General features: G+C 42.3%; 1 protein-coding gene across 1 annotated transcript in view; it reads left to right on the forward strand.

The window, feature by feature from the left end:
• The window catches only part of LOC129841380 (PDZ and LIM domain protein 3-like), a 29,554-nt gene that overhangs the window by 6,482 nt on the left and 9,779 nt on the right, over positions 1–13,293 (forward strand). The window contains exons 2-5 of the mRNA XM_055909629.1: positions 475–626; positions 1,508–1,592; positions 1,816–2,003; positions 12,710–12,837. Coding sequence (XP_055765604.1) covers positions 475–626; positions 1,508–1,592; positions 1,816–2,003; positions 12,710–12,837 — 553 coding nt within the window. The remainder of the gene's footprint in view (positions 1–474; positions 627–1,507; positions 1,593–1,815; positions 2,004–12,709; positions 12,838–13,293) is intronic.

The raw sequence follows: 13,293 nt of genomic DNA on the forward strand, positions 1-13,293 counted from the left end.
TGTCTCCGACTCCTCTCTCTGTCTCCGTCTCTCTCTCTCTGTCTCCGTCTCTCTCTGTCTCTCTCTGTCTCCGACTCCTCTCTCTGTCTCCGTCTCTCTCTCTCTGTCTCCGTCTCTCTCTGTCTCTCTCTGTCTCCGACTCCTCTCTCTGTCTCCGTCTCTCTCTCTCTGTCTCTCTCTCTCTCTCTCTGAATGATCGGGTTTTATAAGTCGTACTGAGTTGTATATGGGAGAGAATCGTAAAAATATACCTTGGCAGCGGGTTCTCACTTCAAGCTCTATCTCTTTCCATCTCCCTCACTCTCAGTTCAGTTCACTTTCTAAGTTTGAAAAGTGAAGACGTTTGCTTACTTCAAAGTAAACGAAGACAACACTAATAACAGCAACCATTATTAGAATAATTTGTGACAATGGAATTAATAATGATTAATCTCATGTGTCCACCCCTCTCTTTCTCTCTCTCTCTCTGGGCAGATCACTCCGGGCAGTAAGGCGGCGGTGGCCAACCTGTGTCCTGGTGATGTCATCCTGGCCATCGAGGGCGTCCCGGCGGAGGACATGATGCACTGTGAGGCCCAGAACAAGATCAAAGATGCCATCTACCAGCTCATCCTCACCGTCCAGAGGTCGGAGGTCACTCTGTGGGACACTCGCATACAGATACAGACATGCATACGCGTACACACTCACCTGATACGTACAAACACACTGGAGACATACACACACACACCCGCACGCACATTAACATACACACACACACATACACTGACATGCACACATTGATGCCCACCCCACATACAGTCCCCTCACGTAAACACACACACTGACATGCACACACTTACACGCACAATTTAATACACAAACATCGCACATAAACGCACACACACTAATACTCACGTGCACACACAGTAATACTCTCACAAACACACATACACAAATACACACACGCCTCTCACATAAGCACACACCATTACAATAGAGACGTGTGTACAAACATCAGTGACACAAGTGACTACCAATGATGTGAAACGAACTGTCACTGTTTGGGTGTATCCTATGACACACATAGCTAGTCAAACACACGTTCATGTTTGACTAACTCCAGAACTTACTGTACTTGATGAATCCCAAGATCTCTTTAATACCACATAGAACGTTCTATCTTACGTAGAACGTTCCAGAGCTGGCAAACGACGAGTTCATACCCAAGAACTCCAAGAAAGGAGCTACACACACCCACACTCTCTAATACAGACACACTTCTACATGCCCACGCACATACTCACACAAATACTCTTTCATACACACACACACACTTTTATACTGTTCACACACACACACCAAAGGAAGTCAATGAAGTTGCGTTTGATTTATGAGTGCTCAGTGTACTGTGGCCCAGCTGCCATGTAAAACCGATGTTTGGTCTGTGGGCATAATCGTTTCACCCACGGTCGAGGGAGTTGACAGTGAACTCTGTTTGATCATGACCTGTTTTTTTTGTTCCCAGACCAGAAACCAGACTATGGTCGCCTCAAGTCACGGAAGACGGGAAAGCCAACCCGTTCAAAATCAACTTGGAGGCTGAGCAGCAGGTGAGAGAGAGAGAGATATCTTGTGGATCTCATTAGGGGGGAGGGGAGACTGTGTGTGCGTGTTTATCTGTGTGTGTCCCTGCATAGCTTGTATGTGTGTGTATTTGTTTGTTTTAGTTGTCAACATATTTTTGTGTCTACACCTGTTGGTGTTTGTATGCGTCAGAGAACATCACATAAGGCCTCCTTGTCTTTCTCTCTCTCTCTCTCTCTCTCCATTCAGGAGTTCAAACCCATTGGTACAGGTCACAACCGCAAGGCCCAGCCCTTTATAGCTGCAGCTAACATCGACGACCATCGTCAGGTGGTCAGCACAGCCTACAACACCCCCATAGGCCTCTACTCCTCAGGCAACATCCAGGACGCCATGCACGGACAGATGAGGGGCCTGGTCCAGGACAAGCCAGAGGGGTGAGTTGGCTGGCTGGGTTGGTGAGTTGTTGGGTGGGTGAGTGTCTGTCTGATTTCTATCTGTCGTCATGGTGACACCAGTATTGCTAAATTAGCTTCCACTGTCTTCTTCTCTGATAGCTTCTGTTCATTTGTTTCTGCCAGAGTTTGGCTATTGTAGCTAACGCTGTTCTAAAACACATGTTAAATGTCAAGTCAAGGTACTTTAAATATATACAGTGCATTCGGAAAGTATTCAGACCCCTTGACTTTTTCCACATTTTGTTACGTTCCAGCCATATTCTAAAATGGATTTCATTATTTTTTTTCCCTCATCAATCTACACACACTACCCCATAATGACAAAGCAAAAACAGGTTTATAGAAATGTTTACAAATAAAAAACGGAAATATCTCATTTACATAAGTATTCAGACCCTTTACTCAGTACTTTGTTGAAGCACCTTGACAGCCTCGAGTCTTTTTGGGTATGACGCTACAAGCTTGGCACACCTGTGCTTGGGGAGTTTCTCCCATTCTTTTGTGTAGTTCCTCTCTAGCTCTGTCAGGTTGAATGGGGAGCGTCACTGCACAGCTATTTTCAGGTCTCTCCAGAGATGTTCGATTGGGTTCAAGTCCGAGCTCTGACTGGGCCACTCAAGGACATTCAGAGACTTGTCCCGAAGCCACCCCTGCGTTGTCTTGGTTGTGTGCTTGGGGTCATTGTCCTGTTGGAAGGTGAACCTTCGCCACAGTCTGAGGTGCTGAGCACTCTGGAGCAGGTTTTCATCAAGGATCTCTCTGTACTTTGCTCCGTACATCTTTCCCTCGATCCTGACTAGTCTCCCAGTCGCTGCCGCTGAAAAACATCCCCACAGCATGATGCTGCCACCACCATGCTTCACCGTAGGGATGGTGCCAGGTTTCCTCCAGACGTGACACTTGGCATTCAGGTCAAAGAGTTGAATCTTGGTTTCATCAGACCAGAGAATCTTGTTTCTCATGGTCTAGGAGTCCTATAGGTGCCACTCTACCATAAAGGCCTGATTGGTGGAGGGCTGCAGAGATGGTTGTCCTTCTAGAAGGTTATCCAATCTCCACAGAGGAACTCTGGAGCTCTGTCAGAGTGACCATCGGGTTCTTGGGCACCTCCCTGACAAAGTTCCTTCTCAACAAATTGCTCAGTTTGGCTGGGCAGCCAGCTCTACGAAGAGTCTTAGTGGTTCCAAACTTCTTCCATTTAAGAATGGAGGCCACTGTGTTCTTGGGGACCTTCAATGCTGCAGAATTGCTTTGGTACCCTTCCCCAGATCTGTGCCTCGACACAATCCTGTCCCGGAGCTCTATGAACAATTCCTTCAACCTCATGGCTTGGATTTTGCTCTGACATGCAATGTCAACTTTGGGACCTTATATAGACGTGTGTGCCTTTCCAAATCTTGTCCAATCAATTGAGTTTACCACAGGTGGAGTCCAATCTAGTTGTAGAAACATCAAGGATGATCAATGGAAACAGGATGCACCTGAGCTCAATTTCGAGTGTCATAGCAAAGGGTCTGAATACTTATGTAAGTAAGGTATTTCTATTTTTATTTTTAATACATTTGCAAAAAAATCTAAAAACCTGTTTTCACTTTGTCATTATGTATTTGTCATTGTGTGTAGATTGATGTGGGGAAAATGTATTTGATACATTTTAGAATAAGGCTGTAATGTAACAAAATGTGGAAAAAGTCAAGCGGTCTGAATTCTTTCAGAATGCAGTAATATATAAATAATAAAGTGTAAAAAAATAAATATATGTATATTTTACACTTTATTGAGACAGTATGGAAATCAGAGGAGGATATAGGGAGTCTTGTGTCCACGTTTTTCAGTTCCCAGGAAGTCATGTGGATCTCATTAGCCTAGCTAGCAGATATATGGGGTGTCACCGCGGTGCATGTATTACCCAAGCACACAGGAATGACTTTTTCCCTGGCTTTAGCAGGAGCTGTTTCTGAGAGACATAAATCATGCTAGCTGAGGTTCACATCAGCCTACAATGTACAGTTCAGTACAGCGGCTCTTCACTTTTCCTATTTTGATCAAGTAGTGCAGTAGAAACTAGAAAGGATAAGTTTCAGTAGAAACTTTTGAGTGCTTGTAATAGTGAGGTCCTGTGAGCACAAACTGGTTGAATCAACGTTGTTTCTACGTTTCTACCCATATGTATCAAGAATGGTCCACACTTGGAGATAATACATGACAACTACTAGAAAACATCTAAGAAGCCAGGCCTGGTATTTATAGCAGTTTTTGAAAAGGCTTTTGATAAGGAAAGACTTATTTATAAATGCCTGGATTTTTTTCAAGTTTGGTGATTCTCTTATGAAATGGGTAAAAGTAATGTATAGCAACCCCAGGTGAAAAATAGTAAATAGCGACTACTTCTCAGAGTTTTGAATTGTCAAGAGGAGTTAAACAAGGGTGTCCGCTTTCACTATATCTATTCGTTATGGTCATCGAAATGCTAGCTATTAAAATCAGATCAAATAACATTAGAGGGTTAGAAATCCAAGGCTTAAAAACGAAGGTGTCCATGTATGCCGATGACTCAAGTTTTATATTAAGTCCGCAAGCTAGATCCCTGCAGTGTTTCATTGAAGATCTAGATAACTTTTACGGGCTCTCTGGACTAAAATCTAATTACGATAAGTGTACAATTTTACGTATTGGATCTTTAAATAAATACAACTTTTACATGACCCTGCAGTTTACCTATAAAATGGGCTGACAGTCAAGTAGACATACTTGGTATTCATATCACAAAATATATAAATGAGATCTCCACAATGAATTTCAATAGAAAACTGCAACCATGGAGAGGGAAATAACTGTCTATTTATGGGAAAAATACACTGATTAACTCCTTAGTCTTATCTCAGTTTACTAGTTTACTTATGGCGCTGCCTACTCATGATGATTCATTTTTCAAAACATATGAGCAAATAGTATTTAGCTTTTTCTGGGATGCTAAACCAGACAAGATGAAGCGTGCCTATCTATAAAATGAGTATGAACTGGCAGGTTTGAGATGATTAAATATAAAAGCACTAAACCTCTCTCTAAAAGCTTTACTTATCCAAAAGTTTAACTTTAACCCTAAATGGTTTAAGTAGATTACTAAGAAAAGCTCATCCATTGTTTAAAAATGACCTTTTGGCCTTTGTGCAGATTGCCATGTCTCATTTTTGTTTAATCAAAAATTCTTATTTTCCCCCCCAAACAAGCATTGCAAAGCTGGCTACAATTTCAATGTCATCCCCATGAAAAGATAGAACAAATATTATGGCTGAACTCAGATGTACTGGTTGATAAAATACCTGTATTTATGGAAAAGATGTTTGAAAAGGGGATTTTGTTTTTAAATTATATTGTAAATTGGAGTGGTAGAGTTATCATAATTATATGGGAAGGTCTGCTCAATCCAAGATTACAACCAAATGATTACAGCATTACCCCAGAAATGGAGGAGGCAGGTGGCAGCGAGAGGAGGTAGGGAACTGGTCTGTCTGCCCAATATAAAGGATCAAAACTGGTGGAGGAATAAAAATAGCATAAATAGGAAAGTATACTAGTTTCATTTGAGGACCAGGATGTTGACAGCTGTGCCATACAGATTGGAAAATAGTTGGGAAGAGATTTTTGATGTATGGATTCCATGGTACAGGGTGTATGAGTTGATATATAAAAGGACGCAAGATTCAAGACTTCGTGCTTTTCAGCTAAAATTATTATATAGAATTCTTGCCACCAACAAAATGTTGAATATTTGGGACATACAATCATCGTAGCTCTGCAGATTTTGTTGTGAGGATACAGAATCAATAGACCATTTGTTTTGTTTTTGTTTTTGCGTGTTTCTGGTCTCAGGTTAAGGAATGTTTGAAAGTGTGTAACATTGATCAAATTTTTTTTCTAGAAATAGTATTGTTGGGAGACTGGGTCAGTCAATTACTAATATCTCAGTAAAAGTATTTATCTTCAACTCGCAATCTGTGGATTCTATTCGATTAGATAGATTCAAATTGTATGTTAAATATCACAGCATAGTTGAACGATATATGGTGCGTAGAAATCAGAAGAGGGTGGCCAGCAGAGATAGGTGGGATGGGCTGAGGGAAGCTGAGGGTTGGGATGTGGAATTGGAGACAAGTAGGAGTGGAGTTGCTGGGTGGGGGATAGAATGACGGTCAAATGTAAAACAATAGTCAAAATCAAACAAAACAAAAAGTAAGTTTGAATGACACCGAGGGGCAGTGTTCTTACAGCTAATGCATGTTTGCCTGAGGCTGATGCCGCGCAGGTGTTTGTGCACATGCATATACACACTCTCTCATTGAAATACACACACGTGCACATACACAGACACACACACACACATGTAAATAGTGCCATACATGTACTCAAACATATTCAGTTGGCATATTTTGTTGTCCTTGATGTCTTCTGTTTTTTGTGTTTTCCGTTTGTTCGTGCTTTGGTGGGGGGGCTTTGGGGGGGGGGACTTGGGGGTGGGGAATGTAATAATGTATTATTATTTTTTTGGGGGGTGGGGGGGTCTTGGATGGTTGAGGGGCAGCTCTTGGGGAACTGTGGGGGGTATCTTGGGGGGCTGGTGGACTGGCGATTGGGAGGTTGGCCGGTGGCTGATAGGTCACTGGTTCTGGTCCCCGTTTTTGACCTTGTGGGAGATCAGTCAATGTGCCCTTGAGCAGGGCGTTGGCGCTGGTTGCTTCTGTGGGTCGCTCTGGATGGGAGTCTGTTAGATGACCGAATGAGGAGGAGATGTTGAGCTGATTCACTGCAAATAGATTGTATGTTTTATATTGAATGTAAAAAAAGAATATATCAGGGGAGGCTGGTGACTTGGAAAATTGAGGAGGATGGGAGACCCCCGGTATAGGCATGGAGCGCACGGAGACCACAAAGTGTGTTTAAAAAATCATCAAAGACAAATTATTTTAACCTAAAGCATTTAATAAAGACATTTATAGTACAATATAATGGGGAATGAGAAGGCTACTTACAGTGTTGGAAAGGGACCACAGCAGTGAATGAATTAGGGTATGACGCATGAGTTGAGGTGTTCAGAGGCTTGACCAGTGCAGGACAGGATTTTACTGGGAAGACAGAAAACAACAACACAAGACACTACACAGTTAAACAAAAGAGCTAAGAATGTCCAAGCAAGGAGTAAAATCTTTGTGTTAATGCGATCGTATATGTGATTGACTCTACATACATTAATGAGAGAAAATTGATAGGGGTACTCACAGTGCTTGGAAGGGGAAAATGCAATGTGCCAGTGGATGAGCGGGCACATGAGACATCATGTAACCCAAGAAACGTTCCTGAATAAAGCCCTGATCATCCACATACCTGACGATAACTGACAGCTGCAAGCAGAAAGGTGGCACCATAGGGCCCAGAGCAGTGGAGCAATTTTTGCCCCCTAAGGCCTGGAGTTTCTCCTTATATGTTAACCTGTCTAGGATGAGGGTGCCGCTAGCGGCACTCCCCCCCCACCCCCACTGAAAAGGCAGAGCCGCGAAATTCAAAAAAAATATTTTTTTTAAATATTTAACTTTCACACATTAAAGTCCAATACAGCTAATGAAAGAAACAGATCTTGTGAATCCAGCCAACATGTCCGATTTTTAAAATGTTTTACAGGGAAGACACTATGTAAAGATGTACATCTATTACCTAAAAACACATTAGCATAATCCACCATCTTTTATTTGTCCACCAACACCAGTAGCTATCACCAATTCGGCTAAACTAAGATATTTATAGCCCCTAACCAAGAAAAAAACTCATCAGATGACAGTCTGATAACATATTTATGGTATGGGATAGGTTTTGTTAGAAAAATGTGCATATTTCAGGTAGATGGCATAGGTTACAATTGCACCCACCGTCACAAATGGACTAGAATAACTACATTGAGCAACGTGTTTACCTACTTACTAATCATCAAACATTTCGTAAAAATACACAGCATACACTAATCGAAAGACACAGATCCTGTGAATACAGACAATATTTCAGATTTTCTAAGTGTCTTACAGCGAAAACACAATAAATCGTTATATTAGCATAGCACATAGCACATAGCAGCCCAGCATTGATTCTAGCCAAAGTGAGCGATAACGTCAACATCGCCAAAATATATAAATTTTGTTCACTAACCTTCTCAGAATTCTTCAGATGACACTCCTGTAACATCATATTACACAATCCATATAGAGTTTGATCGAAAATGTGCATATTTAGCCACCAAAATCATGGTTAGACAATGTGAAATGTAGCCCAGCTGGTGAGAAAATGTCCGTGCGCCATATTAGACAGTGATCTACTCTTATACATAAATACTCATAAACGTGACTAAAAAATATAGGGTGGACAGGGATTGATAGACAATTTAATTCTTAATACAATCGCGGAATTACATTTTTTAATTTATCCTTACTTTTCAATACAGTTTGCGCCAAGCGAAGCTACGTCAAAAAACATGGCGTCCTAAGCCACTAACATTTTTCGACAGAAACACGATTTATCATAAAAAAAATGTCCTACTTTGAGCTGTTCTTCCATCAGTATCTTGGGCAAAGGATCCTTTCTTGGGTCTAATCGTCTTTTGGTGGAAAGCTGTCCTCTTGCCATGTGGAAATGCCAACTGCGTTCGGGATGAACTGGAAGCGTGCCCAGCAATTCACAGCGTTTCAGAAATAAATGCCCCAAAATCGCACTAAACGGATATAAATTGCTATAAAACGCTTTAAATTAACTACTTTATGATGTTTTTAACTCCTATAACGAGTAGAAACATGACCAGAGTAATATTACTCCCTCCACTAATGCTTGGAACAAGTGCGGGTCGATGTCCTCCAGGCGCATGACGCAGCAAGAAAAGAGTTCCTAGCTACAGGGTTTTTTAATTTGTAGTGCCTGTGAACGCGCAATCGACCCCATTCAAATCGTCATCACGTAAAGGCATCCAGGGGAAGACGTAAGCAGTGTCCGTATACTCATAGCAATAACTGTGGCCTTTTAACTGACTCCAGATCAGGGGCCAACATTTCTGAAATCTGACTCCATGTCAGGGAAATTGCTGTAGAATGGGTTCTGTTCCACTTAGAGACAAAATTTCAACTCCTATAGAAACTATAGACTGTTTTCTATCCAATAATAATAATAATATGCATATTGTACGATCAAGAATTTTGTGGGAAGCCGTTTCAAAAATTACACGATTAGCATAAATAGTGACAACAGCGCCCCCAGCCTCAACAGGTTAAATTGCTTAACTTGGGTCAAACGTTTTGGGTAGCCTTCCATAAGCTTACAACAATTAGTTCGGTGAAATTTGGCCCATTCCTCCTGACAGAGCTGGTGTAACTGAGTCAGGTTTGTAGGCCTCCTTGCACGCACATGCTTATTCAGTTCTGCCCACAAATATTCTATGGGATTGAGGTTAGGGCTTTGTGATGGCCACTCCAATACCTTGACTTTGTTGTCCTTAAGCCATTTTTCCACAACTTTCTAAGTATGCTTCGGGTCATTGTCCATTTGGGAGACCCATTTGCGACCAAGCCTTAACTTCCTGACTGATGTCTTGAGATGTTTCTTCAATATATCCACATAAGACAATTATGTGGATATATTGAAGCAACATCTCAAGACATCCTCATGATGCCATCTATTTTGTGAAGTGCACCAGTCCCCCCTGCACCAAAGCACCCCCACAACATGATGCTGCCACCCCGTGCTTCGCTGTTGTGATGGTGTTCTTCAGCTTGCAAGCGTCCCCCATGGCCAAACAGTTCTATTTTTGTTTCATCAGACCAGCGGATATTTCTCCAAAATGTACGATCTTTGTCCCCATGTGCAGTTGCAAACCGTAGTCTGGCTTTTTTTATGGCAGTTTTGGAGTATTGGCTTCTTCCTTGCTGTGCAGCCTTTCAGGTTATGTCGATATAGGACTCGTTTTACTGTGGATACAGATACTTTTGTATCTATTTCCTCCAGCATCTTCACAAGGTCCTTTGCTGTTGTTCTGGGATTGATTTGCACTTTTCGCACCAAAGTACGTTCATATCTAGGAGACAGAGAACGTGTCTTCTTCCTGAGCTGTATGACAGCTGTGTGGTTCTCTGGTGTTTATACTTGCGTACTATTGCTTGTACATATGAACGTGGTACCTTCAGGCATTTGGAAATTGCTCCCAAGGATGAACCAGACTTGTGGAGGCCCACAATTTTTTTCTGAGGTCTTGGCTGATTTCTTTTGATTTTCCCATGATGTCAAGCAAAGAGGCACTGAGTTTGAAGGTGGGCCTTGAAATACATTCACAGGTACACCTCCAATTTACTCAAATGAGGTCAATTAGCCTATCAGAATCTTCTAAAGCCAAGACATCATTTTCTGGAATTTTCTAAGCTGTTTAAAGGCAGTCAACTTAGTGTATTGACCCACTGGAATTGCGATACAGTGAATTATACGTGAAAAAATCTGTAAACAATTTTTGGAAAAATTACTTGTCATGCACAAAGCAGATGTCCTAACCGACTTGCCAAAACTATAGTTTACTAACAGGAAATTTGTGGAGTGGTTGAAAAACAAGTTTTAATGACTCCAACCTAAGTGTATGTAAACTTCCGACTTCAACTGTATGTAGATGTTCCATTAAAAATCAGCCATTTCCTGCTACAATAGTCATTTGCAACATTAACAATGTCTCCACTGTATTTCTGATCAATTTGATGTTATTTTAATGGACAAAATATGTGCTTTTCTTTCAAGAACAAGGACATTTCTACGTGACCCCAAACTTTTGAATGGTAGTGTATATAAAAAATGAATGGTCCACCACCCAAAGGACATCTAGCCAACTTGACACAACTGTGAGAAGCATTGGAGTCAACATGGCCCAGCATCCCTGTGCAACGCTTTCGACGCCTTGTAGAGTCCACGCCCGATGAATTGAGGCTGTTCTGAGGGCAAAAAGGGGTGCAACTCAATATTAGGAAGGTGTTCCTAATGTCTTGTACACTCAGTGTATATATACATATTGTAACGACCCGGTATTGTGTTCTGTGTTTGTGGGTGTGTTATGGTTCTCATGGCTACTAGCAGGGGTTAAATATGTCAGGACAGATGGAAAGGTTGGGGGGGTATGATGGGTAATCCCGCGGGATTTGGAAATGCATAAAGAGGGATGAGTGTCTCATATCGCTCTCTTCTGTTCGGGCCTTGATCTGTTCCTATGAGAGTGACCTTAACTCGACATGTATAATTGTGTACGTTCGGCATTTAGCGGCTTGGGCTGTGGCCTGAACAATAGCCCAGTTTAGGAATAAACCTGTGTTCTAACCTGTACACCTAGAGTCCGTCTCTTTTCTCTTTAATGACCCAGCCGGGTCATTACACTGGTGTCAGAAGTGATCGGACCTCGCATCCACGACAGTGCGTGTGCTTGGCCGGTGAGCGCGTTCCTGTAAGACGTAAAGTCGCAAGCTAGCGCGAGGACGCGCTCTTTGAAAGGAGGGAGTAGTGTAACGACCCTGGGTTTATAAGCACGGAAATCGACTCTGCCGCTTGAGCATGCTTTTGCGGGCACAGTCGATAGCGCGCCGGACCTCGGGCTAGGAGGTCGAGGGTTCGAGACCTGCTCCCTGCCTGTTTCATTACAATATGTAGCATATTCAATCCATGTGTAGTATTATTGGCCTGTAGATCTCTTTCAGCAAATTCTGGTTAGATTACTTGGTGTTCTGGCTATGGGTGGTGGCTATAAAAAAGAGCTGTGTATCCGAAAGGCGTCTTCACACTCATGCTTCTTCACCCCATGTCATCTCTAACCTCCTCTCTCCATTCTCCTCCCATCCATTCTTCCTCTCTGTGTATCCCTCTCTTCACTTCCTTTTATGGATGTCTGCTGATGCCTGTGTTTGTCTCTGTCAGACCTGAGTTCAAATACTATTTGATATCTTTCAAATACTTTGAGCGCTTGCTCTAGCCTGCCTAGAGTACCACATGGGTGGGGTTTGCCATTGTGGGACTATTTTATTGGTCCATTAAGCCAGGAAAGCTTAAATAAAGCACTGAAAAAGTATTTGGAAATTATTTCAAATAGTATTTGACCCCAGGTCTGGTCTCTGTAATGTCTGGCGGGCCTCCTTTGACCTGATGCAGCCTATGATAACCAAAAGCCTCAGGGCCCTGGATTGAGAGTGCCCCAGCTGGCAGGCATCATTTCTCCCCATGACTTACAGCCCGTCCCTAAACCTGGAGCTGGGGAGTTCTGGACCCCCAGGGCTCAATACGACTCTGATGTTAAATTTGATATGGAGGATAGTGTTGTTATGACTACACTGGTGTCTGCTGGGGTAGATGAACAGTGCTTTCAACGGTAGCCGCCGATCTCGGATGGAACAGGTGCAGCCGATGTCGATTAAAGCAGCCCCTGGCACATCTCTGATTCAGAGGGGAACACACATTTCAGTTGAATGCATCCAGTTGTACAACTGACCCTTTCCCTTTTTTAATTCATCTCCACAAAATGTGAGATATTTTTCTGTGTGTTTGTGTGTGCTGCATCTGTTAATGCTCACCTCTGTGTGTCTGTATATTTTTGCTCATCTCTATGTGTGTATGTGTGTGTGTCTCCCTCTCTGCAGTAGCAAGACGCTGACCTCCATCGAGGAGTCTGATGTGTACCGCATGCTCCTGAAAGACCAGGAGGAGCCCCAGGAGCCCCGGCAATCAGGTTCCTTCAAGGCCCTGCAGGACTTTGTCGACAGTGACGGTCAGTTCTCCACTAAGTAACTTCCCTTTCATTATGATATGGGTGGGTAATGATATCATCATTCAGTGTGGATTCCAGGCTATAATGCTGCAGTCCCACTCTCAAGAAGAGCTTCATGATTGCATATAATAATGTATTCTTTCTCAATGAGACATATCAAGGACAAGCCTGTTGGTGTTCAAGTCGTCGTCAATGTGGGTTAGCTCTCTACCACTCACTCACTTCAAGACCTATAGTTTAATAAAAACCTCTAGCTATCAATATTGCATACATTTTGACCCCAAGAAAAAACTATTGGAAAGAGCCACAATCAAAATGAAGATATCACTTGAAATTAGTATTTTGTTGGCCATTCATTTTATAAGACAAAGTAGAGGGAGATAATTCAGAATTCACATTGTTCTGATCTTGAAAAGTGGGTACACAAGGAGTAAACTCTATATACAAATGAATTAG

Source organism: Salvelinus fontinalis, chromosome 42 (assembly GCF_029448725.1).
Source record: "Salvelinus fontinalis isolate EN_2023a chromosome 42, ASM2944872v1, whole genome shotgun sequence".
NCBI classification, from domain to species: domain Eukaryota; kingdom Metazoa; phylum Chordata; class Actinopteri; order Salmoniformes; family Salmonidae; genus Salvelinus; species Salvelinus fontinalis.